Here is a 27649-nt window from a genome sequence, read left to right as displayed (position 1 = left end):
GGACACATTTAACTAAAAATGACAGTTTTGTTGCTCATAGCTGTAGGATTTTACAAAAATAAAAAATAAATAAAATAAATTATGCAATCTGCTTCAAGTAAAGTAGAAGTGTTCTTTTTCATGTTTTAGGGCCATGAGTCCGTTGAAATTTATCCTGCAGCAGTCACTGTCATTCAGTTTCTTAACATGTTAGTGTTGCATAATGAATAATGCAACAAAAAGGTGGAAAAAAAGCCACAGATAGGCTGTCCTCTCCCAGTTTAATTTTAAGCTCAAAAGTCATCGTCAAATATCAGATTTTTGGAGCAAACCTTTCTCCAGCTGTGCAGCTATGCAAAAATATTGCCGGTAAGTCTCGGCACGTTAGAGTTTGCCTTTCTGCATAATAACACTGGAGCTTAGTATTTGAAGACTCCATGTCTGTGACGCACCGCGTTAGGGCAGAGGATGAATTCAAGCTTTTCAGCTTCTATCTCCACACGTCTCCCTCCTGCTGCAAACCCACGCTGAATTTTTAACACTGCTCACGTTTAGAGTTAAGGTGAATGTAAACAAAAATTAATAACAGGCATCCGTTAGACGTTAGAGCACCTCGCTGGGGTGAGGCCACCTTTCCCCATCTCCTCCAGATCTTTATGAAACAGCACATTGGTATGACATCACAGATTTGCGGATTAAAGAAACTGTTTTCCATTGATGCTGTCTATAGGAGCCAGATGTGAGATATTCACTTACAGCACAAAGCGCTCAAGTACAGAGAACAGATTTCAAGAGTTAGCTGTTTTTTTGGAAACTTTTATCTATGTTTGTACTTCATTATGTTTCCCAAGAACTGCGTATTGCTTTTTTTAATCTCCTCTTGTAAAATGTTATCACTATGCTGTTTATGGCGAGGCAAACACAAACATAGAAACATCCCGAGGAAAAACAAGTGCAGACAAGACCAAATCCGACACACTGTGAACACACATTCATCATCTATCTATAATCCTTCCTGTGTTAATCAAATGATTACCACATACCACGAGAATTTAGAGTTCAGAGCTAATTGCTGGGTAAGGTTTCTGTTGGCTCAGGTGCCGCATGCTCAGCATGCTTACCTTCACGACTGTAACGCAGTGTTGTGCGTGAAAGGGAACAGCAGGTCTTTAAAACATCAACAATTAAGCTGTTAAGACGTGGTGAATAAGAGCAGTCTCGCCACAAAACAAGCCATAACACCTTTTTTATTCTGCACGCGGGCTGTTGAGATTTAACTGCATGTCAAAGAACTAATTGCTGCATGATCTATTATTTACAGAAAGGCTATCATTTACTGTGGAGATGAAAGTGGTGTTTCACTGGGGACGTTTTTATAAAAACAGTTCACCGTGGAACACAAAATCTTCCTTTTGCTTGATCTGTTCAGCCACAAGTAGTGTAAACATTCATGCATCAGGATGTAAGTTACAAAGGGAAGACTCTTTGGAAAAAAAAGAAAACATGCCATCTGGAAGGTGAATTTATTATTTGGAAGGCATTCGTGCACAGCATTTGGGAACAATGGGTATAAAAATCCTCAAAATTTAGTGAAACAGCAGTTTGGAGATTTGTCAGTTTCTTAAAGTATAAGTAAATAGGATTGTGTATTACTATCTAACAATTACTGCCATTGGCATCTCTAAAAAACTTCAAATATTAATTTAAGAGAAGCAAAAACGTGCTTCCATAAAAACGCGTCAACGTCTAAATATAGACATAAGTAATTAGAAAAAATCTGCAAAAAAGTGAGCCCTCTTTTAATCTTTAAAAATTCCCTCAGATGTCAGTGCAGAGGAGGTTAACATCGAAAATGAACAAAACAACATATGATTTTCTTCCACGAATAAATAACTCAAGAATCTTGAGATTTACACCAATCCAAAAGATGCTCGTGCATTCATTTCACATATACATATATTCATAAAGAAACGGCATTTCAAGAGTTCAAAACATTTGACTTTTAAAAAAGAACGAATACACAGTCCAACATTATGATTTAACACACATAAAAAACAAAAAAAAAAACCCAAACAGCTACCAAATATTTGGCTCTTCTCCTGCTGTCTGATGAATTCACTGTGTGCTTATGATTGCTCAGTTTAGACACTGTGAAGTCAAAGGGTCAAAGGTCATATCAGCTGTCCAGCTCGAAGTCTGTCTCATCGCACAGGTCGGGCTGAGGGGAATATTTCCGCCGCGAGAACTTCAGGCAGAGAAGATCTCCCACCTCATTCATACAATCGAGCACCTGAGGACAATGGAAAGTCTTAGAGCATGTATGTTTCATATATATCCAAAGTATCAAAGTGGGAAACGCTCGTGTGTGTTTGTACCTGGTTCAGCATATCCCGGGCGTGTGCAGCAGATACACAGAAGCGAGCTCGGGCCTCTGTGATCGGCGTTGCTGGAAAGCCGACCACAACTACGCCAATTTTTCTCGTCAGCATTTCTCGCGCAAAAGCCCTGATCAGCATAAACAAAGAGAAACGGGTTAAACACGAAGCACACAAATGACTTTAGCAACAGGAGGGCTTTTTTTCTACTTCTACTTCTTCTTTTTTTGAGTCCTCCTTTTCCGACTGAATGCAGTCAGTTATAATGTTGTCACATTATATTTGTTACAGCACCTACATAACACAGCAGTGTAACTCATATTTACGAGTTCTGAGTTCACCGAAATGAGCATGCAAGTCACATTAAGACGGGAAATGTTTTGGTGCTATGCCTCATCAAATTTAAAATCCATAGGAACGTTGTTCCTTCTAGCCTTTCCAAATGTTTAAATATGCAATCGGGACGTGTGGTTTGCGAGGCTTGTGATAATTTCTGCAAAGTACCATAAATTAACAAGGGTGCAGTAATTGTTTTGATGACCTCAGAGCAAATCTGTTCATTTTAACAAAGCCAACCTGCTCTGGCGCACTTTACCGTGGACAGTTTGAAGAGGTTAAAACCTTAAAATGAGTTCTGAAAATGGTTTGATGAATCTGACCTGGTATATTTTATATAAACATGGTGATGAGAATCTACAGAAATATGTTCAATGCTAATAAACGGACTTCAGTGTTGTTATAGGAATAAATATTATGCCTCTGGAAAAAAAATCATTTATTTTTTTTGAAACAAGGTTTGGGGACCTGTGAAATTTCAACTTTATTACAATAAACACCGATACTCACGATAGCAGAGCGATCTAAAATCACAGGCTATATGATGATGCCATCTGATTAAGGCAATAACTGAGCAGAATTTGTATTTGTGCAGATATTAATGTTGACTGTCATATAATCAAGGACACTTGATTACATACCCGAGTGGGAGTCTAGGGTTATACCAAATCAGTACCCGATGTTGCCTCTTAAGAGGTTAAAGACATCATAACACTGCACAAATGATTGATGGAAACTCTGGAGACACAGCTGATCAGAAGACGCACGTGATGCTAAGAACAAAGAACATCCTGATCATCTGGCTCTGTAAAAGTGTTTTCATGAGTGCTTCTGTGTGCTTACACCACTTTGGCTGGCATGTAGAGCAGCACTGGAACCACAGGTGAGTCATCATTGCCGTAGATGATGAAGCCCATCTCCTTCAGCCTGGATCTGAAGTATTTGGTGTTCTCTGCCAGTTGGTGAATCCGTCTCAATCCTCCAATTAAAACAAGGACACCAGCAGATGTACATGAGTAAAGCACCTTTTTTCACTGAATTTCCCCTCTATATTTCTACCGTGCCCTGTAGGGAAGGACATTAACTGTCAGTAGTAGCTAATGTACTGTGAGTCCTGTGCAGTGCCATCTCATTCTGAGTCCTGCACCTCCATCTGGGCCATTCCAGCCTCCTCTATGAAGTTGTTCATGATTACAGCTCAGCTGCAGCAGCAGATGGTTCAGTTTTGTCCGCCTGACAGCATGGTATATGCGCTTGCATGTTGCCAGAGTGGGGGTCTCGCAAATTGGATATGATGGATTTTGCGTGGAATTAGTGACTGTGGGCTGCCACGAGAATGTAGCCGTGACATATAGTGAACACGAATAATGCTTAAGTATCACACGCATTTCCTATAAATTCACTGCACTAGAAGATAAATCACAGGCAGCAAAGGCGGCTTGTTCTGCTGACCCTCTGTGTTCCCGAACAATGCGAATCACTGGGGAGCCCGCTTGCTCTGTAGCTGCTGCAGAGTTTGGCATGGCCGGCCTTGGAACACAGCTCTGTTTCCCTCTGATTACCTGGGAACAGATTGGCAGTTCTTTCAAAGGGACGTAAGAGAGCACTTTAAATCCCCTTATCTCAGAAGAGGGAGAAAGAGAGAGAGGGAGAGAAAAGGGGGGGGGGACATAACATTCGGACATCTGCCAAAAAAGCCCAGGCCCCATTTTGTAAATTGTTTCTCTCTGCTAAGATAGAGGGCACGAAGGTCAAAAACCTGCTGCCAGACACAGGAATCGTACGAGCAGGCGAGAACGTGTGGACGTTGCTGTCTGTCGGACTTGTGTGAAATTCAACATCAAAGGGAAAAGATGAAGAAGACAGAGGAGGACTTGGAGGAAGAGGAATAAAGACTTATGACACAGATATTCAAGGGCTCTGTTAGGTTTCTTGTCACAGTGAGATTTTAAAGTTGTTGTTTCTTTTTTTTTCTATGGACACTGGGACTGATGTTTAGAAAAACTGCCTTCCCTCTCATCTATAAGACAGGTCAAGGCAATTTTTTTTCCACAACAGATATTTCACTGGACTACGTCAGATACAAAGCATGTCTGCTTCAGAGCCAGATGAAAAAGTTACTCATCTCAGCAAGAAACTGCAGCATCTACCTCGACCGCAACGCAGCAGGGTCTAGTCCTTGAAGTGATGACAGAAGCGTTTCATTTTGTTTGTCACGGCTGCCTAGCTTTGCCTCATGGCGCATGCTGTAAATACTGTAAATTTGGTATAACTCTAATGTGTAATCTGTCATTACTTACTAGGCACTAGATGCACTAATGCTACTCCTGTTAGCACTCCTTCCATTACCAGGAGTACAGCTACAATAACTCAGAGAGAATTGCCCCGGTGGTATCGCGTCTGGTCTGGTAACGACCGCTTCCCCTGCCCTCGTGTCTGATGCCATTAGAGCAGCAACTTTTCAGAGCAGCAGCGTTCTCTACAACACACACATGAAAATGATTTCCTCCACCATAGGGTCACGTGTGCTCAGGGACTGCACGTCTCCCTGCTCCTTACCGCTGCAGACCCCTGTAATTGCTTCCACATTTTCTGACCAGGCAGCTGTTTGCATTTCCCTGCAGGTCTCACTGCTAATGTTAACATCGATGGTGTCCTCTGGATTCCGTTTGCTGTTGTTTCCATAAAAATTATATAAAGGTGTAGAAATTTTTTTAAACCAGACATGCAAAGAACGTGTGACGGCCGCTATACTTACCCTCTGTGCTTCCATCTTTTCCCATGATGCACTTCATGGCACGTATTATCTGCTCAGTGGCAGGAGGGGACATGGCCGTGGCGTATACTGCACTGTGAGAATGTGTCCGCAGGTAGTCCACCAGTTCCTGCAACATGGGATACAGAGTCAAATGCTGAAAAAGCACAACTGCACAACTATTCACAGAAAACAAAGCAACAGTTCTGAACCTCTTGTGTGACCCTGCAGTATATTCGAACACCACTAGGGAGAGCTCATGTATAGTCAACACCTGAGAAGCAATTAAAATACTTCAAGTCGTTTCTCTGTCACTGTGACTGTCTTGGCACTGACTGTAAAATAGTCCTGGATCCTTTCCTGCTCTCCACTCTGGGGTGGGGGAAGCCAACACATAAATATGAGAAAGAACCAAAGTCAAAATGAGCCAGAATGAGGTCTGTCGTGCTCATTATTCCTAAATGTCAGCAGGAGATTAATTCTGCTAGTGGCTGACAAGAGAAGAGGAGGATTTCAGGAAACCGATTTGGTCACGGGTCCCTAGAGCGTATGTGTGTAAGCGGCCTGAGGTTGGGGAGCTGTGATGGGCTGCTGCTCGGTGGCAAGCCGGGGTTGCGGGGTGATGACACGTAAGCCGGAGATGCTGTCTGGCCACCGCTTCCACTCACCACCATCTGTCCCTGCTGGGTGGTGGCTGCGGCTTCCTCAAGCGCACGAGGGGGAAAGGATTTCAGGGGAAGTGCTTGAATGTAGGATAAGAACCCTGAAACAACCTGACATCTGTTTTCGTTTAAGGCGGGAGATTTTCACAGCTTTGTGGTCCTGCAGGATTACGGTGCAACCAAGATAAACCGTTTAAGAGGACACGTCCAAAATTCATCTCATGCTTGGGGCACTGACTGACAGCTCAGAGGGTTTCCTCAGCCGCACGGTGGCCACAGCACCGATGTGGGAATACGTGTTCACAAAGCCCTGGAGTAGAGGCGCTTCCAGAACAGCAAGCCCACTTGAACTTCAACAGATTTATTTAATAACCTAATTTCAATCTCATCCACATTTTCAGATATGGCCTAATGAATAAAGACTCCTAAATATAAGTTTGCAGTGACATAGAAATAACTCTGGGTGTATTTATTGGGGTATTTATTTTTGGTACCCTCATAAAATAGCTATAACATGACTGTTTTCCAGAGCACATCTGCACAGTCTTTTGTTGGTCAACCCAAATCCAGTTAATGTAGGACTTGGGGTATTTCACCACAACAACAAATACGTCAAATCTAAAGGTTCTCTCTCTTTTCCTGCCTTTTTTCCTGTAGGACTTTACTGCAGCCAGCTGTCACACCAGGAAGAGTGTTCATACTTCAAACATTATCATGCTTGTTAAAAGTCATCCTGTTAAATCTGGAGCGCAGTTCTGATGCCTGCCACAAGAAGGGGCTGGCCCTCTGCCAGCTTTACCTTCTTATTATGGCAGCGCAGGGCTGGGGGAAACTGAAGGGGAAAGAAGGAAGGGTCCCTCTCTGAATACCTAATTCAAACAACATGGTCGTTTCTGTTGTTGCTTTCTAATCAACTGCCACAAAACTGGTGTGGTTATGTACCAAAGTGTACTATTTAATGGAGTAAAAAAAAGAAAAGGAAAAAAAAGTGCCCAGAGACGCAGCCTGGGGAACATTTGTGGGACATGTGAGGGCTAAGCGAGAGGGAGTGCGTATAATTGACTTCCATACATTTTTAATAAACAGCCGTGGCGCAGAATATAACATGCATCATAAAAATTTACATTTCAAAATCTAAATATTTGAAAATACTCGTGTGATGTTTAAACCTGCTCCGGAGCCAGAAGGGTTAATTGTGTTACACAATGCTTGTCAGGTTATTTAAACCATGTCAGGATTTAAAAAGCCGGCTCATTAATTTGATTTTCTGTGATGCTAATTCACCCAAGGCTGTTGGGATTGTTTCAGTGCGATTAATCCAATCAACTTATTTTCTTAAAACATTCTGTCACGACCCTATTTTGTCCAAGGAGTGTTATTTCCATTTTTAATTCTTCTGTAAAGCAACAGGTCTGCGGCAGTTCTTGCTTTCACAAGATTGCTATGAACTGGCGATGTGGAGGGAAATGAAAACAGCGATGATGGATCGTATTCTTTTGAGAAAGCCGGGGAGGCTGATAAATGTAACAACATCACTGCCGTGTTATCTGTCCAGTACCCCTAAAAAGGTCAGAAAAGTGTCAAGTCTGGAGTGTCCTGGAAAGCTTATATGCATTGGGAAGCAGCACTGAGGACCATGACTGCTTACTTGGTCCCTTGTATGTAATATAAATACACGAATACTGAGAAGCACTGATCAAATGAGAGTAAACTTGCAGTAACCTTTTTCCCTGCGATATAGCCTCCAGACGCCCCGAAGCTCTTTGTAAAAGTCCCCATCATCACGTCCACATCAGCCAGGTTCACATTAAACAGCTCGGTCACACCCCTCCCTGTTTGGCCCACTGCTCCGATGCTGTGGGCTTCATCCAGGTACAGGTACGCTTTATATTTCTTCTTCAGAGCGATGACTTCAGGCAGTAGCACCACTGAACCCTCCATGCTATTGGCAAAGAATCACACACACACACAAAGCATACGTGTAAAAAGGGATCAACATGGACACACACTTTTAAGAAATTACAAACCAAGCTGTTAAAGTGATTAACTTTAAAAGGAAAGAGTCTGACCCTGAACTAACCATATCCACAGCAGAGCATCTCTGCTTCTACAAATGCATATTATATAATCTGACACGCCACAGTCTTCCAAGAATCTTTCCTGCTGGCCTCTTTCACTTTACTCCCACCTTTCTTCCATTTCTTCCTCCCCTCAGATGCAAACCTTTTAAGGCTACAAATAGACAGCATGAGTGATTATACGGCTGGGGAATGGAGCAATCCCAGACCTGCTCTGGTTGCTATGGCTGAGAACGTCTGCAGCCCAAATGACATAAGACAGGGTTTCACCAGGACCGATGTGGACATCAAAGGCAGACTCGGGCTATAGCTAAAGTATGCGTACTCTTTATCCAAGCCTTTTGATGTTGCTGGGAGGTGATAGACGGAGCATTAGTTCTTTCTGCTTTGCTGAAAGGCGCCATTTCATTCTCATGTCTTAGACATTACTGTCTGACAAAGACAGTCTGAGGATGTGCAATTAGGTTGTCTTTCAAAGTACCAGGATTGTTGTGGGACTAATTACATTATATTAAGACCAGCTGATGGCCACGTTTAAGGCTTTCTTCTTTTTTTGATGAAAAAAAATTGACATAAAACAAGTAATCTTCACAGCATCATATTTTACTTTAGGAGGACTAAAATGCAAGTGCAGCTGAGAGCAAAAAGAGGGAAGAAAGGAGAACAGAAAATGGCCATGATAAACAGTTGGAGCTGGGGGTGTAGCCAAGTCAATCTCTATGGCTCCATTTGGCCTTGATTTGGAGCTAATGAGCAGATGGAGAGGGTCACTAAGACTCAGGATAGCTCACTGGCAGGAGAGGCAGACAATACCTTTCTCCTTTCTACGGTAATCAAATGGTACCCGACCACATGCACATGCACACACACACCCATGCACTGCCATACGCTTGCATACACACAGACAATCTATTATTCAAGAGCGCAGAAAAGGAAGCGATTGAAAAAGAGACCATAACAGGGACGGCTAAGCACAGGATCACCTCAGGTTATAAATTAAAATTTCTACTCAAATCGGGCTGTGCAAAACCCTCCGACAGACCACCCGGAAGCTCATAGTTAGAAAGACTGATACGAGAGACCCAAGACATGTGTCTGTGAAACTAGCTATATTATAATGTGTGTGGGGTGTAATGACGGCTGACCTGTAGATGCCTTCCACCACGATGAGAATCTTTTTCCAGGGCCTGTGGGTCCGAGGCTGTCCTGAGCAAACTGCTTCTTTTAGCATCTTCTCCAGACTCTGCATGTCTGACATACGTGCACACAAAACATCACATAAGGGAGAATAAGAGGAAGAGACACAGCAAAAGAAGACAGACCCTAACAATAAAAAAAAGTATGCCGGCAATCCTAGTTTGGATATGTGTTATGACACAGCATACAGGATAACACTCCAGTGCTATAGCTTGTGCGGAACACCGACATCAACGCAAACCTGAGAGTGGGAAGAAATCATTTCCACTGGGGCAGATAGTTCACGGATTTCACAAGACACTACTTTATTTGCCAAAGACACCTTTCACAAACAACACACCGGAAATACCCTTGCACTGTGACGCTTACAAACACCTGAGATATCTAACTAGGTTAAAAATGTGGCTAAGCCTGAGCGATGATGTGCGATCTGCATATCTGCATTGTTTTTGTTACAAAAAAATTTACATGGCAAAAACATTTCCTGGTGACTAAAACTCAGTTATGACAATACTAATGATCCTTTAGTGCATACCAGCAGATGGCAGTATTAAACAGCTCCAGTTGTTATGAAAGTGTGTTATTCAAAGTATGACTGCAATCCAACCATTTCCTGCTGAGGAGTGAGGAAAGCTGTCGTGGCTAATAATCTGTCATAGATGATTGATGCTCCTACTTCAAAACAAAAACAGGTTCACTTAAGAGGCAACAGATGCTCCGCTGCTAAAATTCCTTCCCGAGGCTTAGCAGAACTATGTCTCGGCTGAGGAAAGCAGAAATGAAAAAGAGGAATTCACTGTGGCTTTCTGTCTGCACAGTCAAGAGTGAGCAAAAGATTATTTCACAGTGAAACACTGATATAAGATAAGCCACAGCGTGATATGAGATACTGTATGACTGAGGATGGTTATCTTCAGCTTCGATCCATAAAATGATTCCACGATATCTTATCTGTGCTCTCACCTTCGGGGCACACACCACGCTACTGGCTTAATAAATAAAACATAAATACATTTGATTATTCGAAAGAGTAGGACTACTGTCTGTGCATTATAACTAAACAACGAGGTAATTCTCACGCACATGTATGACAAATCTGCTGGACAAACCAGTTTGTCTGCTCCATAGTATGAATTCCATCTCTGCTAAAAATAATCCTTGAGAGATTTTAGAGAGTCCTTGCACCAATAAGTATCATTACAAAAAAATACAAGCATTGGAGTTGTTCATAAATCTTTTGTTGTGGCATAACCCTCTATGCAAATATTAGAAATAAAAGAGTTTCTGAGTGCCTAGCGCAGGAGGATTAGTGGCAAGGAGGGGTCAGCAGCTCAGGTGCCTGAGGGCTCTTTGCCTTTAGACAGGCCTCTGGGATCTGCTTTGAGGACCCATAACTGACTCTGCTTGTACCTGTCAGGAAAAATTTGCTGCCAGAGGACTGGCTCATTTGTGCTGTCTGCTGAAAGGACATGGATGTATCTAATGCGAGCAATGGATGTTGTACCATCCACGCTTGATATTTTTGCTCTTGACAATATACCAGAGAACAAAAAGTTTAAGTAAAGATGATGTTTTGTTTAAAAAAAACCCTCAACCCCCCCCAACCAACTTCACTATTGCTTCACGGCTGCTGCTGCTGCTGCTGCTGCTGAATAAAACATAAGCGTGATTTCAAACCAAACCTATTGCATTAAACACAGAATGTAGGTCTTTCCTAAGGTAAATCCTGTACCACACAAAAGAACAGGAACCTGCTTCTCACAGCAGCAGCACCAGTATACAATTAGGTGAAGAAAACACCCGATACTGTGAGCGGAAGTGGCTGCAAACAGTAACTGAAACTTTCTCAAGAGTCAGCTTGATGACAAAAAGGCACAGAAGGCGTGGTGGTTAAACGTAAGAATAATAATAATAAAAAAAGGTGTTGTTTTGTACTATGATGCATGGACTATTTATGTACTAGGTGATTGGACTCACTGTTGTGTTTGAACACTCGGATGGTTGCTCCTGACAGTCTGGCTCCCAAGATGAGAGAAGTGTGATTGAGCTCATCGCTTAGTATCAAACAACCCTGGAGAACAGCAAAAAGACTTTATTTAAATTTCACAAGGTATGCTTTGTGCTTTCGGGGTAATAGTCAATTGTTATGCTACTGCAATGCTGAATCAAAATTTTCTAACCTAATGCTCAAAATGCCTCTGCAAACACATTAAATGGGGTATATGACATAAATTTTTCATTAAAGATAAAAAGGTAAAACTTGATCTGTTGATCTTTTCTTTCTAACTGAAGAATGTGTGGCTAAATAAAGGTAGTTCACACCTCTTCACCTGCCCCTTAATCCAGGCCTCAATCATAATCGGGTCTGGTTCTCTGTGCAAAAATAAGTTGTATGTACTGCATGTTAGCAGTTTTTTACTTCTTTGATGTCTGAAGTTCTGACCCACAGACGCATTGCAATTTTCATAACCGACAGCACAGTACTCCATGTTCCTTAAAAAAATCAGTATGCAAATTAATTCAGTTGTTCCACTGAAAATCTCTCTGGTGCATTAGCATACGGCACAAGCTCTAAGCATTTGACTTCATTAGTCTGAATGAGTCTTGTAGAGGCTATGTTGACACTGTCTCAGTGACAGATCTGCTCGGTTTGGCCTGGGGTCCAGCCAGCCTGGTCCCTGGTCTACCAGCAGCTGTCACTCTAATGTTGGTCTGCCTGCACAGCAAGGCCTGTCCTGGCACAGCCTGTCCCTGTAGGATAGAGCTGGCAGTGAGGGTTGACCTCCAGCCTCTGCAGGGTTACTGTGGGGGCTGCAGCCTAAGGGGCTGCTACACCTCTTGAGCTGCATAAACGACCCTGTTCTCATCACTTAAACAGTCAACCTCCTCTTCCTCCTGTCCAGTCCAATCACAGATATTCATGCTGTGTGTTGCCCCTGGTAACCCACAGGCCTCTGCATCAGCCACTCTGGTGCACCGAGAGGCCAGAGGATGGGTAATCCCACCCTTGAGGAGTGCTCTTAACAAAATCTGCCCATCCTTGTATATCTGACTGAAAGCAGCTATGCATGCCCAGATCCTCATCCTTCTGGCTACTGTTTTGTGTAATTATGATTTTAATTAGCAGCTGTGGGTCAGACTGTTTGCAGTTAAGTTTATTTGACTGTTCATTAATTGAGACAATACCACAGAAGAGAAAAAATCCAGACTGATATCTGCTGCATTGTGAAAATTACACTTGCAAAGATTTTCTGTATAATGCTGAGTGTATAAAATCTCACATACCTTGCCCACAAGTGCTGGAATATTCATTGAGTTGGTGGCGAAACCCATCCCATAAGTCATAGCGGACTCGACTCCAAGGAAATTGGCCACAAGTTGTTCTAGCTCTTCATGGATGCTCAGGTTGCCTATATGATAGAAATGACAGAAAAAGATGACTCACCCCGACAACATCACTGTACCTGTTGGCACATCTGGTAATCCTTTAGTCTCTAGGCTTTGCCGGTCTTTGTCACCCAATCACAAGGTTTGTCAGAGATGAATGTCTCCTGATAAAAAAAGTAAGAGACCCAGAAGCAAACGCCTAGATCAGCATCAGTGGCTCTTGCTGTCTGGGGATCTGAGGAGATTTATAAAGATCCAAGATGGGGTAAATTTGTAATTTAGTTCAACTGCCGTATTTCATCCCAGGTAATATTAAGGGAGGTCTAGCGAGGACTGAAATGGTTCTGTTGTACATTTTAGGACTGAGCCAGCTCAGGTGGTGATAACCCTATGTGACAGGTGGAGACCAGAATTCATTTGGAAAATTGATCAGATTGCAATCTGTCACCTGATGTGGCATTTTTTCAATTTTGTGCAATAAAGTGGGATTTTCAGGTACCTGCCCTTGTGCTTATCTGATAAACAGAAGAATTGCTGTTATAATTGTGAGCTATGGGGAGAGAGGCGGGCAATAAAAGGTGCACGTACACTGTATTTTATCTCTGCAGGGACGATGTTGTATTCTGTACGGCACAAAAACATTACAACATTTCAGTGCATCTGTGTTTACTGTAATACTACATTGTAGTTACCAGGTATTGCACACTGAATTAAAGCTACTTTGTAAAGCAAATTTCTAATGAGTGCTTAGATAATACAATATATCACTACTGCATTAACATTTAAAAAATGGGGCATTAATTGCACACACGTGGGACACTAATCAATAACAGTCGGTAACCACAGAGAGCGGTCTTTAAACAGCCTGGATGTTTCAGGAAGGACTGGAGAAATGGTTATTGAGTTATGTGTATAAAAAAAACATAACGCAGAGAAGCAGTTCTGTCTTTATGGCGATTCCCATTCACTGCTTTCCATCAGGCCTTACGCCAAAATCGATTCATACATTTCCTCGACCACTCAGGCTCACAGGCCCTGCCGGCATGTGCAGCGTCTTCTTCTTCTTTTTCTTCTTTTTTTTTTTTTAAAATCAGGCTGCATTGACATTTGCTCTCTTAATACAACATTTTACTGAGCTGTGGTTTTTTAAGCGTGCCATGCCTTCTTATTGATATGTTAACCTCAGAAGGCCACTCTAGGTCCCGATACTCTACAGATAAGACAGTCAGGACGGAGCCTGATCACTTTGCTTAAAATAAAACCTACACTTTTTAAAAATTGGTCACTGTTCCTCTGAGTTACCATGGTCACCTTTGTGCTATCAAGGCTGGTTGATGAGAAGGACAGCCACAGTGAAGACTGTGCATGCAAATCTGATAGTTCTCATAGTTAAATCTGTTCCTTTTATTGGGAACTGTATGACCGAGGCATTTTTAAGGACAAGAAAATAGACAGAATAACAAAGGTTAATCATTTCTGACACAAACCTTGAGTCAGCGAACCATTATAAAGTTAGTGTAGCATGTTTTAATATATAAAAAGGCACAACAGCCCTATTGCACTAGTATACTAATACCAGCATTTTACTACCTTGTGTTTGATAGCTGTACCCAGTATATTTTTATGCATCTGAATGTTTGACATTATTATCTATTAATGATTACAGGAAAAGCAGTGCCAATAAGCTACCCATTAAGGTAACTCTATGAATGTTTGACATGGGTGTTTATTCACAGGGTGTGCTTTCAGTGCACTTTGTGTGTAGTTCAAAATGCCTTTTTGATAATAAAAAAAGAAAAACACTCCCTGTGTGGGCTCGAACCATATTGTGAGTCATTTTATTTAAATGTTCGGAACTGGAAGTTGACCTAAGTGTTTAACTGCATTTTCTAAGATGATTTAATATTGGAAAAGGTGAGAGGCGAGATGAGATGAAATTAAATTAATGATGTCAATGACTGACAAGAGTGAAATAGAAACAAAAGAATTACATGTCTAAATGTTTTTTTAATTACATTTTTTGTATTTTTTCTAAATTGCTGACAATTCAGTCAAAAGCAATGCTGACAATTTGACTTTGAAGATTTTCCACATGTCAACAGTAAAAACTGCTGTGTTGGTGATGGCATCACTGGTGCAACAGAGACGCTGGGATCTTTAATAATTTATGCACACTAATGTCTCATGGGAAGAATGCTTGTTATTCCTTAAGCTTCCCGGTGAGCCAGCTAAAACACGCATTAGAAACCCAGGCTAAAACAGTTGAATTTTGAAAGGGAAATAAACATATAAATAAATCACATAGATGAATAATAGATGGTGTGGAGTGTGTATGTGCACACTCCACACCATCCATGTGTGTGTGGGGGGGCTTCAGCTTGTAGTCATACTTGCTCTGCCAAACATACGCATAACTAACAATCACATGTCCTTAAGTTCCTCTGATTTTCTCTCCTCTTGTCAAATAGCTGGTATCCTGCAACGCTCAGTGACTCCGCTTGATCTGAACTTGCATGTCAGCTAACCTACTGCTAGCCTGCTCTCTGCAGAAATAGCACATTGGTCTCTGAAGTGTCACAACGCAAACCTCGCTGAGAGGTTTGCTTTGAGAGAGAGAGAAACACTTTTCTGCGTTGCCTGTTCCTCAAGCTCTGTAAAGTGTATCAGCGGGGCTTTGGTGAAGAAACACCCAATTGATGGCCAATCATTCGATTTCCTCGCCGCACCATTGCAATTCTAGAATGTTACATCCACATAGACACTTAAATACCATCAAATCCAGAATGAAGTTCAAAGGACTTTCATCAGAAGCCACAGATCCCATTTACTTTCTGATCCTTGCTGTTATAACACTTCCTTTGCATGCATGTACATATAGGTTTTTAATGTCAAGAGTGCTTTATAATGTTAGGTTCCACAAGACTGTAGCCCCCCAGCTTCTCACTTTGGACCGATATATAATGATCTCAACGTATGCCCAAATGCTATATAATTTAGCAAAAGGAGAATAATTCATACAACACTGAAGCCACTGGCAGATATTTAAATGTGCACGCCGTATGCAGGAAACCTAAAAAATTACGGTGACAAGTTTCATTTTCAGTTTGATACTCTGACCATTCAGCGTCAACAAGGCCTGACAGATAACTTTTTTAAATAGAGGCACATATAAGATATGTGAGGATAATAAACACTACCATACAGCTGTTATGTTTTTGTTGTATGGTGGACTTTTTTCCTCCCTAAATCAAATCAACTGCCACAAACCAGCTCACAGAGAGAAGTGACACAAAGCAAAGTGGCAATAGTTTTTTTTTTTTTTTTTAATCTTTACAACAGAATCTTAACCACAAACTCACCTATTTCCTGTCTTGTGCTGCAAACCCCAACCCCATACTGGCGCACTTTGTCTGCCACAGTTTTCAGGAAATCAGCATTGTTCTCAGCAAAGCCAAGGTAGTTGTACGAGCCCATATTGATAACATTGTGTATTGTCTTCCCGGTAAACCTGCAATTACACAAACATCAGGACTCAATTAGTTTGTCTGTTTTTCCCTGATTCATACACATGCCCAGTGAATTCATTACATATCAAATTTTTAAATAGCATATTCAATTAAATATGTTATTTGCTAATCAAAAACTCCACTTATTCTATTGATAGGGGTCTGCTAATGGGAAATAGAATTATAAAACATGTTTTGAAGACAACAGTGGCACTGACTGGATCCACAAGCAGTAGTAGTTATGTATTGTACATTAAACATTTTTAGTGTTAATTAAGAGATTATGCTTCACTATAAAATGTAGGATTGTGTGTGTACACTGGGAACTGTTGTAATCATTTCAGGCACTAAAGCAAGTTCAGGTAAACATCACACGAGTTCAAGAGTGCGCATCCCTATCAGAGGTAATCTGAATCTAAAACTATCTAAAAAGAATTTTTCCTTTTTGTCATCTGACCTACTTCTTCTCAAACTTCACGTACCCCTTTATACCGCTACGAAACCAATCAAAACTATGCACCACAGTACCACGTCTCTACTTTTTCCAGTCACATTAAACATGTTTAAATATGTAATCCACGTTTACGTCACACTCATAATGTCATATTTCTACCCTGTGGCTCCTTTCATACTCTTTTCCATACTATATTTCTCCAACCCTGTTCTGTAGCAAAGAGGAATATCAACTATGACCCAGATTCTTTGGAGTGGCATATCTTTACTGATGACAAATAACCATGTTTCCACCTTTGCAAACAGCTTATAGAGGTTACCAAGCTAGTTAAATCTGGGATGTCCACTCTTTACCCTCAGAAGAGAGATGATTTTGTGCAAAAAGACTGTCTGGCGAGTTTTAAGTATTTTTAAGGTGAGTGGTATACACTGACAAGCCAAAACACTTTAAGCCAGCATGCTATTAGTCTTTTGTGTGCTGCCCAAAAAAGGTCCACCCCACTGAGCTATGGACTTTACGAGACCTTGGCGGATGCCCTGTGGTATCTGGAGCTAGGATGCACCACATCCTTTCAGATTTTTTCCAGCAAATTACCCAAAACCCAGTGGGGGTCAGCTCACAAGCCTTGTCGTTTTGGAGGTGCTCCAACCCAGTCGACTGGCCATAACAATTTGGCCCTTACTAAACTAACTCAGTTCTTCACACCTGTCCATGTATCTCAGACCTTGACATGTGCTTTTAACAGGACACAATGTTTTTCACCTTATCTGTGAGTGATCGTAATGACTCACCTCCTCCATGATACTGTTTATGCTACTTAAAGTATGTCTATCATAGATCACTCGATTGCAGTACCTGAATGTCCAGTTGTAGTCATCAGATACCCTTTCCATCAGGTCAAAGACAGGTCCTGGTAGGCTGCATATGGGGCGGTTCCAGTTGTCTCGTACCCTCATGTACAGGTTTCGAGTGTAAAAGTTCTCAAAATCTTGATAAAGTGGGACAAAATCCTAAGGAGGAAAAGCATAAGCAGGATTCATTTAATAACTGGTACTAGATCTAGCATTTTTGTGTTTTTATGTTTTCATTCTAGTCCAAGAAATCTTCATTGATCCAATATCCAATGTTTGAGTATTTTCAAGATCATGTGAGACTTAGTCTTTACGGTATGCCCATATGTCATATCATAAAGTGACTCCTGTCCAAAAACAGGGCAGAACTCACTGGTTATTTCTTTTTAGGTTTCTGACAAAAGAAATAGTCACAGAAATAATGACAGGGTACTGCTTCAGATTTTTCTTAAAGGCTTTTACCTTTTTAATAAGGCCTAGACAAAAACAAATCTGACAACAACAAACATCCTAACTCTAATTTCTGGATTTGGAAAATCAAATCTGTGGCAACACAAAGGCTACTATGGCAATGCCAAGGCCTTATCTAAAATCTGAAGCACAGTAACAAAGAAGGCGCTTGAATCCTCTGAGATTTAATTAGATCTTCAACAGATATTCTCTGCGGTGTCCTGCCTCACTCATGGCAACGTTATAGTGTAGAGGAACACAGAGGATGAAAACAGAGGGAGAGCTTAAGGAAAAAAATTGACATAATTAGAGGAAAACAAAACGTACTGACACCACATGCATGTTACTCTACTCCAACTGTCTGCATGGGTATTTGTGTCTGCATTTTGTGTGGGGGTCTCACACAAAATGTGTAGGGTCTCACATTTTGACCCTACAATATGCCTGTTTGTACTATTTGTACTATTTGCATGTGTAACCTACCTTCTGTTTCTCTCTTTCCTGGGCAATGTTGCACTTCTCCAAACCCACAGCTCTGAGGAAGTCTCTGAGGTAGCCAAACAGGGTGACAATGCCAAAGCCCAGGTATGTTAGCACAGCAACATACATGGGAGCCTGCTCAAAGGGCTCATGCTTGTGGCGTCTGGAGGCAACGTCGGTCCCCTGGCCATTTTTCTATACAACAAAAAGCCCACATAAGCTGTCTTACATTCTACACAAGAACACAGACACACACTTTGAGTTCAAACAAAGGGTTTGTAGTTAACGTGCCAATTAACCTGAAAAATAGAGAGACTGTGGCCTAGTCATCAGTAACATGTAGACTAGGCCTATTATTACAAAAAAAACCCTACAAGATCATCCACAGAAATGATAACTGGACAAAAATACATTTTTCTGGAAATGTTGAATTTGTTATAATACTGTAACTATTGTTATAATATTATATACTACATGTAATAGGTTTTTACTTCACAAAAAGAGTTCTGGCAACTGACCGTCGAATCTATGCCTAAAACTGGAATCACAAGGATAAATATTGTAAATGTTTTGTTATGAAGAATACATTTTAAATAGATAATATTCAGTTTATACATTTTGGTTTAATAACTTTGGTCTAAGTACTGTTTACCAATTTAATGCTGCTTTACTCTGTGGACATGTTTGTCAGCAAAATCGTGAAAGAAGAAAGCAATGCCATACATACGTCATACCAGAGGTATTCAGTAGAAAATTTGATTATGCCTCATTACATATATTTGCATATTAGTGAGATATGTGCATACTGAAGTACTTCTCGTGCTGCCTTGTGGCAGGAAGACAGCAGCATGAGTTAAAGGAAAGGTTTACAAGATAGTAGTGAAAACTCCTGTGATGTATGGTTTGGAGATGGTGGCACTAACAAAAAGACAGGACACCGAGCTGGAGGTGGCAGTGTTGAAGATGTTAGGATTTTCATTGATTTTCAATGGACAATATTAGAAGTGAGTATATTGGGGAGGCAGCTCAGGCTGAGAATCCTCCATCATCCTAGACCTATTGCAGTGTAACTACATGAGAAGTCAGGTTCAACTGATCCAGCTCTATAAGCTTTACCAAAAAGGAAAGTTTTAAGCCTAATCTTAAAAGTAGAGATGGTGTCTGTCTCCTGTCTCGGGTTCCACAGAAGAGGGGCCTGAAATCTAAAGGCTGCTCCTCCCATTCTACTTTTAAATAAATACTCTAGGAACCACAAATAAACCTGCAGTCTGAGAACTAAGTGCTCTGTTGGGTTGACACTATAAGGTCATTAAGATAAGATGGCGCGTGATTAATCAAGATGTATGTACGTGACGAGAAGGATGTTATATTTGATTCTGGATTTAACAGGAAGCCAACAAAGAGAAGCCAGTATAGGTGAAATATGCTCTCTCTTTGTAGTTCCTGTCAGTAATCTTGCTTCTGGACATCCTGCTGTACATAATAACGAAGGCTACGTTCACACTGCAGGTCTCAATGCTCAATTCCGATTTTTTGATCAAATCCGATTTTTTTTTTGTCTGCTTGTTCACACTACAAAAACAATGTGACAGCAAACGCGCTCTAGTGTGAACGCTCAAAGCGGCCCGCATGCGCAAAAGAAGACGTCACTCACGCGCTCTGTTTACACCCAGAGCAAACAATATTGTTTGACTGATGGCCCTTAATATAAAGACTTCGGACTTTACGTTTCCCAATTTTTGCTTTAAGTTATTTTGTTATTTACATAATAATGTAAATAACATTATAATTGGCGTCTGTCTCGCGTCAGTGACGTAAAAGACGGATTTAATGCGACATGACCGTTCAAACAGCAGTCGCTTTCTAAAACATCGGATATGTATCGGATTCAGTACCACATACGAAAGTGACCCAGATCGGATTTGAAAATATCGGATTTGTGCCGTTCACACTGTCATGCCATGATCGGATATGGGTCACATAGGGTCAAAAAAATCGGATTTGACGCGCTTTGGCCTGCAGTGTGAACATAGCCTAGAGTTGTCCTGCCTAGAAGTATTAAATGCATAAACTAGCATTCTTAATAACAAACTAGAACAAGCATAGTGGTTGCATGTGTGTCATTGGGGTTTTTGAAGGGCACAAGGCAACCAGAAAGTCTTGTTTTACGTTGTAAAACCAGCACAGAGGCCTTGTTGAAGCAATATGGCCGACAGCTAACCCACTACACCACAAGCGCTGCACAGATATTTCACTTCAGGCAGGTTATGTCAAGCTAAAAACATTTTTTAAATTCTTTAACGACATTTTAACAGAAACATTTTCAGGAGTGCGAAGAACCCTTAAGACAGTGACTAAATAGCAGGTAGTACTGGAAATAGCTACAAATAACTAGCAACCACAAAAATGATGCTAAGCCATAGCTTGTAGACTGTATACTGTCAATTTAACAAAATATGCTACGACATAGATTGTTTGTATGTAGGGTTATACAAACTTAACTTGTAAGGCAGTTAAGACTGTCCACGTTTTCAATTATTCAACTATTAAATAATATGGACATTGCTTGAACCTTCGTGTAGTTGGCTCAGATAAATCAGTTACATCTCACTCACCAGCGACTCACCAACCAGCATCCTACACAACAGACAAATGCATTTTAAAACAAACACTAGCCTAACTTCACTTGGCTCACATGTCGGCCTGAAGACAAAGAAAATCTATGTGAGTCAAAAGAGGTTTCAGGACGGGGTATTGCATTATTATTGCTCTTTACATTGTCCATTTTTATATGCAGGGGAACTAAACAGCACTCATCATCCTGCTGTCGATATTTTACAGTTTAAATCGATTGTAAACTAAGCACTGGCACATTATAAAACTCGTATGGCATATTAGAGTTGTAACGACACAGTTATGCTGTTGCAATTGTGGGTGTTGCCTAACTTTCGTAGTGGTGTGATACTTTTTTTAAAAGTAGGTGAACACTTACAAAACATGCCGACGTCATATTTGTCTTGTTTAGCGAAGAAGAGCTCAAAATAAAAGCAAACTTCCTGTGTTATTTTTAACACAAAATATATTGTGTTAAAATTCTTGCCACTGCTATAAAGCCGGCAGTCACACATAGAGCGCACGAAATAAAACAAATTATCTTCATAAATACATTGCGCTGACAGACAGACAGACATACCTCCTTGCGGTTATGATAGATGTTTTTCCCGATATGTTCGCGTTTCACTCCATTCTTTCTCAAGTATGGTTTTAAGTTTCCGTCAGCAGCAGTTGTTGCCATGTTCTTGAAAGCACGGGCTCAGCTCTGACTGACAGGTATAACCGGTGTGCTGTGCCCAACTTCCAAAGGTGACTTCCTCCTTCTCTCTTGCGCCGGTTAAGCCTCTTTTGAAACGTTTCAGCTTGTACTGACGGCTTCTCCAAAACAAAGTCACGCTTCCGATTCTTACTGTTTCGATTTTGTTTAAATAGGACGACTTCTCCTTTATTTTGAATAACCCCCCCCTCCCCCAAACTTCCGCTTATTACAAAATGCTGCATTACAAAATGAACGCTATAAATCTGCTTTAATTCTTAAAATATTATTTTTATTAAAAAATAATTGGAAAGTAAAGCACATTTACTCAGGCTGCGTTAGTGATTAGAGTTCTAGTAATTTGAGTACTTACATTTAATGGAGCCTAATAATAGAATACTAGCTAAGCATTGTGGTGGACTGGTAACGTGTACTGGTAATCTGGGACAAGCTCCAGCACCCACTGCCATTCTCAGTTAGATAAGTTCTTATGGATAGGTGCAACTTAATATATATTCTAATATTTGCACTCTTCATTTACTACATTATTAGTTATTTGTTACCTAGCAGATGAATAGTCTACATATGGTAACCTGTTCAGCAGTTGTCTAACATTGTTTTACAACAATATAACCTACTTGAAATGAACTCCACCTACTTATGACACCTTAATGCATCATCATCATCAATGAAATCCAGAAATATAACTGATAATACAGCATAGCTATCAGCGTTGACATTCATATCAAGTACTTATCCTTTGCTTTTGATGCTTAACTCATATTTTGCTAATTTTGATCAGACTTTTAGATTAACAAGCTTTTAAAAACAGTGCTTTTACTGCAATATAGCATTTTGACACTGAGATAGTTGTGTAAGAGTAAATATTAATAGAGGTTTACGGTGGTAGTCATTCAGCTACACCAGACAATGAAATAACCCATGATTAGAGTGTAGAAAAGCAATTTTTATATCTTGTGTCTAGTTTGCAGACGTCATTTCCTCTAGCTTTATCTTACATTTGAGTGTGTGGTGTACTAGCATTGCTTAACAACTTTTATCATTAGCAGCTTTATTGCCCACATTAATCTGATCACAGTGTAATAATAGTAATAAAATTCACAATCATGCTAAACACATTACTTATTACTTTTAGGCTTTCTATCAACATTGCACAATTCAGTACCAAACTGTATTATTTTGACATAAAACAGCTCAAAATAGAATATATGATAGTCAACATGGGTTTTTTTCTCAGCGCATTCACGGGTTAGAAGACCTGTTCAGGTTCATCTCTAGCTGATAAACTGTCTCAATCTGACTCAAGGATCATCAAGGCGCCATTCTTCCTCATACCCGAGCTTGAACTTGTGCTTGTTGGACTGTCACAGAGCAAGTATTAAGTTTGCAGAGCTCAGAGAGCCGAAAAATGTGCGACAATTATCGGTCACCGCAGTTAGTCTTGGTAGTTGATGATCTACCAAAGCGTCATAAATCAGACACACTGTTTCTGACATAAGCCAAATCAAAACAGCCTCGTAAACATACTGCTGCATGCGGGCTGCTGACAGTTTGGTGTCTGCCTGCATTTTTGAGATTTTCCCTTTCGGGCAAACACAAAGCGATTGTTTGTTGGTGAAAGGTCAGCACCTACACAGTGGTCTTGTGGCGGACTTAAGTTTTCTGTGCATTGTAAATCAGAATATGGGAGGTGCTGTGGCAGTAAATGTGATGAGAGATATAATGAGGGTTTTTTTCCTTGGCGTGTTCTTTAGGAGAGTTTGTCTCAGTGGGTGTTCACAAGCTGAACATGTGAACCAGAACAGTGATAGTGTTAAGAGGAACTTGTAGTTTGGAATGCAAGTGCGTGTCTGAACATTATGCTAGGAAGTGTTTTGGATAAGAGTGTCTGTTGTACACTAGCTGCTTTCTTTCTTTCTGGCTCTTCTGCTGGCAGTGTTTGAACTGCAATATGGGGCATTTTGCACCATCTGATACTTTTCACTTTCATGTCATTTAAACACCAATCACTTATAACTATAGATATGAGACTATAGCGTTCAGATTCATTTGACAGACATCATTTCTTCCTTTCCCAACCCAGGGCAATCGGAAATTGTGCTGTCTGTTTGACGTGTGTCTAGATTTCTTAAAGTCTTCATTTAAATTGCAAAGCTGCTAGAATCAGATCTTCTTTGAATGCATTGTGTGATGTTTTGGCTGAAAACACTAAAGCCCTTTGGGATGACATGTGTCATCCACCATCATCTCAGAGCTGCCTTTTCATGACACTAACTGATGAGGTTTGGTGTTGTCTAATAACTCAAGACCGCTGTCAGGGAGGGAGGGGGGGGAAACACAGGATGACACTTGCATGAGGGTAAACTAGGAAAGCTGACAGAAGAGTGCTGGGAGATGGTGGGTATTGCAGTTTGAGTGAAGCAGAGAAAAGGACGTGATGAATCCAGACCAGTCAGCCTTGCATCCAATCGTTACAGAGAGAATGATTGAATGGAGGGTAGCATTCAGCAGGCTGAGTAAATTAAAGGTATCCGCAGCTCTCACCTCCTCTTAACTTAGCTTGGAGTCTTAAATGGAGGATTGCTTTTTACCAGTGGGACCAGATGTAACCTACATCTGTCAGGCTTCATTAGCTACGTCAATCTGGAAAGTACTGTTCCTTTTGGGTTTACAAATATTATTATTTATTAATTTTTCAATCAGTTCGCACTTTTAGGCAAACACAATTTACAGTTTGAAGTTTCCAGCACTGAACTTTTAGATATATTTCAGCTTGCACTTGAGCGTGCTGTCGCTCTGAGTTTAACTAAAGGTGATCAGTCTTTAAGGAGGATCACAGAATTAGACTAATTTCCACAGGGAGAACTGAATGTTACACTTCACTGAGCATTTTTTGTGCTATGTGGTGTGACTGAGGATTGGACTTAAATTCGTCACTTGAAACCTGTCCTGTTAAATACCCCATTGATGCTTTAGGTCTTTTACAGCATGTCTTCTTGTATTCATCACCTTGACGTCTCTTCTCTCAATTCCACATTATTGCATTACTGGTGTTTTGTTAATTAAGATTTGGTGGTTAAACCATTTTTGAGGCTCAGCACATGAGTTTTCCTAACATGAATACAGATGATTGGTGAGGCACTATACAGGGAATAAGCTGCCTGGTGGGTTTTTGAACACACTGATTTCATATGAATGTAAAATAAGATGGGTTTTTCTTAAAAAAACAAAAAAACATGATGAATGCTAATCCATATTTATTCTGCTTGCATGTTTTTCAATAAACCTTCATTCACTGGGTTACTAGCTTAACTAATTAAATTTTTTCTCATTTATTTCTGTGTGGCTCTTGTGAAAGAGGAACAAGGATGAACACACTAATAAAGATTTTTCATGTGGAGCAGATGTGTGTTGTCCTGCCACCTTGTGGCAGTGCAGTAACAGCACCATAACATGTACAGCCACACAGAGCCTTCACTTTCCTTCACCCACACCCATGTTTTCCCTATAATGAAATGAATGAGCAAATGTGTTTACAATAGCAGATGAGCACGTCATCCCTATCATGCAATATTTGCTCACAGTAATACTTAAAGCCAAGCCCATCCAGGCTTTGGACACTTGTTTATGGATGAACTGATGTCCTGCTGTGCCGTCGGAGGCTAGTTGTAATGCAGAGCTATATTTAAACTTCCCCTGGGGTGCCATTAAATCATGTAATTTCTTCGTCAGGCCTGGCTGACCCCATTACCCACATCAGAGAGAATTAAGAAAGAAAAATCATTATTTGTTGAATATTGAAATTGTATCTATGTGCTATGCTACATTTGAAATTTAAGCACTACTGTAGACATTCACATCGTGTGAGACTAACAAACAGAATAAGCTCCAATTCCTTAGATGTGGATGTTGGAATGGTAGGAGAGGTGTGATCAGTCTTGGCTGGTTTTTCCAGTTGGGGCGTTGCCATATCCTACCACTCTTAGTAACAATCCCAATATAAATCAAAAAAGTGCAAATGAGCTGCTTTTTCAAGTGTGCGTTTTTAGATGATGCCAACAGTTAAGTAGAAACTCACAGATAGAACCTTCGAATAAACTAACCTGGAGTAGTTTATAGATATAGACCAGACATAAACAAATAATGCTCTCTGTTTTAAATATTACATAATTATCACATAAATTATCCCTGTGACAGACTGGTGACCTGTCCAGGGTGTACCGCCTCTGGCCCAGTGACAGTTTGTATTGATGGATGGCTTCAGATATAATTAAGAATATTACATAGTTTGAATGATTCATTAGAGAAAACAATGCAATCACTCTTTTCTTTCTTCCTTATAAGTCTTAATTGTTTTTGTGTTTTTCTTTGAGTTTGCTAGGAGGTACAGATCATCAGATCAAAAGAAACCAATCCTTTTCAAACCACCAAGGTAAATGAGAAAATGACAAAACTTTGATGCATAAAAGGAAGATGTTGTTGCTTTTGCTTTGCAGGGGTAAGAATACAAACTGTGCTTTCACTAAGCAAAATGGGAGGTACAAGTTTAATTGTGTTTCTGCTGTATTATTTTGGAAAAAGCGGGAACAGAATGAAAAATTAAAGAATTTAATCCAGCTATAGTTTTTTTTTGGCTTTTTGTTTGTTTGGTAGATAAGTGAGTTAGTACTTGGCAGTGAGGGCTATTAATGCAACGGCCTGTACAAATGTCTTAAGTTCTATGTGACGGTTAAAAGCCTGATCTGTTAGCTCCTGCATCTGCAGTACTTCTAACCTTGAGTGGGTGTTCAGATCCACAGGGGATGGAAGATTCCCCTGTTCTCTTCAGAAGCAAACGGGAGAAGTGGGGAAAAAGACTGTCTCAGAGACAGATATTTATAGAGAGAGTGGGAGAAAGTGAGATTGTGGCTTGAAAGGTTAGAGTAAAAGAGAGTGGCGGAATGACAGAGAGGGAGAATGACAGAGTTGTCGAGTGAAACAGGGAGATGGTGGAGAATATGAAGCAGGAAGATTTAGAAATAGATAATGCTGCAGACACCACCAGAGGCTGTGTGGACCCTGCTGTAAATTTCTGGGCCTCTGTAGGTCAGGGTGGCACTTTATTGTCTGTGTTGACCCTAATTAAATCCTGCAGATATTGCGAATGAGTCACTAAAGGGCTTGAGAAACTATCTTCTCAGGGTATGTCATGTATTTATGTGCCTATTGTTTCCCTATTGTCTCATCTTGGTCTACACCACACGAGTTTATTGCAGTGATCTTAAACACAGATTATTAACACCATGAGAGAATTTAAAATATCCTTTAAGAATAATATATGTAGCTAAGCATTTTGTGAAGTTAAATTGGCTCTTCTGAAGTGTTATTAATCTTAAATAACTCATACACAAGTAATAATGTCAACGTAAAGTCTTAATGTTCCCATCTGGGTAGAATTATGGCACTAAGCAGACAGCTAAACCACTAAATCACCTCCTCTGAAGTCAAATTTGCTCAAATCTGTAGCTCTTTTTCTGCTCTGACAGCTGAAGCAACCATTTGTTCCAGGTACCCAGGAATCTATTGGCCTTATGACACTGAATCTCTGCAAGGCTCCAGACTCTCAGTGAGCCTTCTAGCTGTAATTACTGTTTCCCATCTACTGGGATTGTTCAGACCAGGCCCACTGAGACTCTGCTCTAAATCTCCTTGATGTTGTCAGTTGGCCGTCCAGATAGGTAGCTGGATAGGCACAAAAAAGGGAGGGCCTCCTGGAAGCGAGCTCCACTGGATGTATGGACCGTCGTGGGCCGAATAACAGATGATTTC

The 27649-nt window shown here is 40.6% G+C and overlaps 1 protein-coding gene across 1 annotated transcript; it reads right to left on the bottom strand.

Moving 5' to 3' along the window:
• Nucleotides 1-1485: 1485 nt before the first annotated feature.
• On the bottom strand, nucleotides 1486-21961 carry sptlc3 (serine palmitoyltransferase, long chain base subunit 3). Its single transcript, XM_084948694.1, has 12 exons — nucleotides 21704-21961; nucleotides 18514-18705; nucleotides 17585-17739; nucleotides 16129-16277; nucleotides 12668-12792; nucleotides 11360-11453; nucleotides 9331-9436; nucleotides 7830-8049; nucleotides 5449-5575; nucleotides 3534-3669; nucleotides 2355-2484; nucleotides 1486-2269 (listed from the first exon to the last, which is right to left on the bottom strand). The coding sequence occupies exons 1-12, from the start codon at nucleotides 21803-21805 to the stop codon at nucleotides 2156-2158; spliced, it is 1650 nt and encodes a 549-aa protein (XP_084804820.1). The 5' UTR covers nucleotides 21806-21961; the 3' UTR covers nucleotides 1486-2155.
• Between the last annotated feature and the right edge of the window lie 5688 nt (nucleotides 21962-27649).

The sequence above is a fragment of the Perissodus microlepis genome, chromosome 13 (genome assembly GCF_051167445.1).
Source record: "Perissodus microlepis isolate ML-2025 ecotype Zambia chromosome 13, ASM5116744v1, whole genome shotgun sequence".
NCBI lineage: Eukaryota > Metazoa > Chordata > Actinopteri > Cichliformes > Cichlidae > Perissodus > Perissodus microlepis.
The sequence above is the reverse complement of the archived record's forward strand: the minus strand, read 5'-3'. Positions and strand labels throughout refer to the sequence as shown.

Bases quoted from the DNA above. Each gene is read 5' to 3' on its own strand.
- sptlc3 (XM_084948694.1), bottom strand. From the start codon at position 21,805: ATGGCAACAACTGCTGCTGACGGAAACTTAAAACCATACTTGAGAAAG. The intron at 8,050-9,330 runs GTCAGCCGTCAT...CTTTGCCAATAG, and splicing joins GTGGTGGAAGGCATCTACAG to CATGGAGGGTTCAGTGGTGC. The intron at 3,670-5,448 runs GTAAGTATAGCG...TTTTAATTGGAG, and splicing joins AAAAGATGGAAGCACAGAGG to GATTGAGACGGATTCACCAA.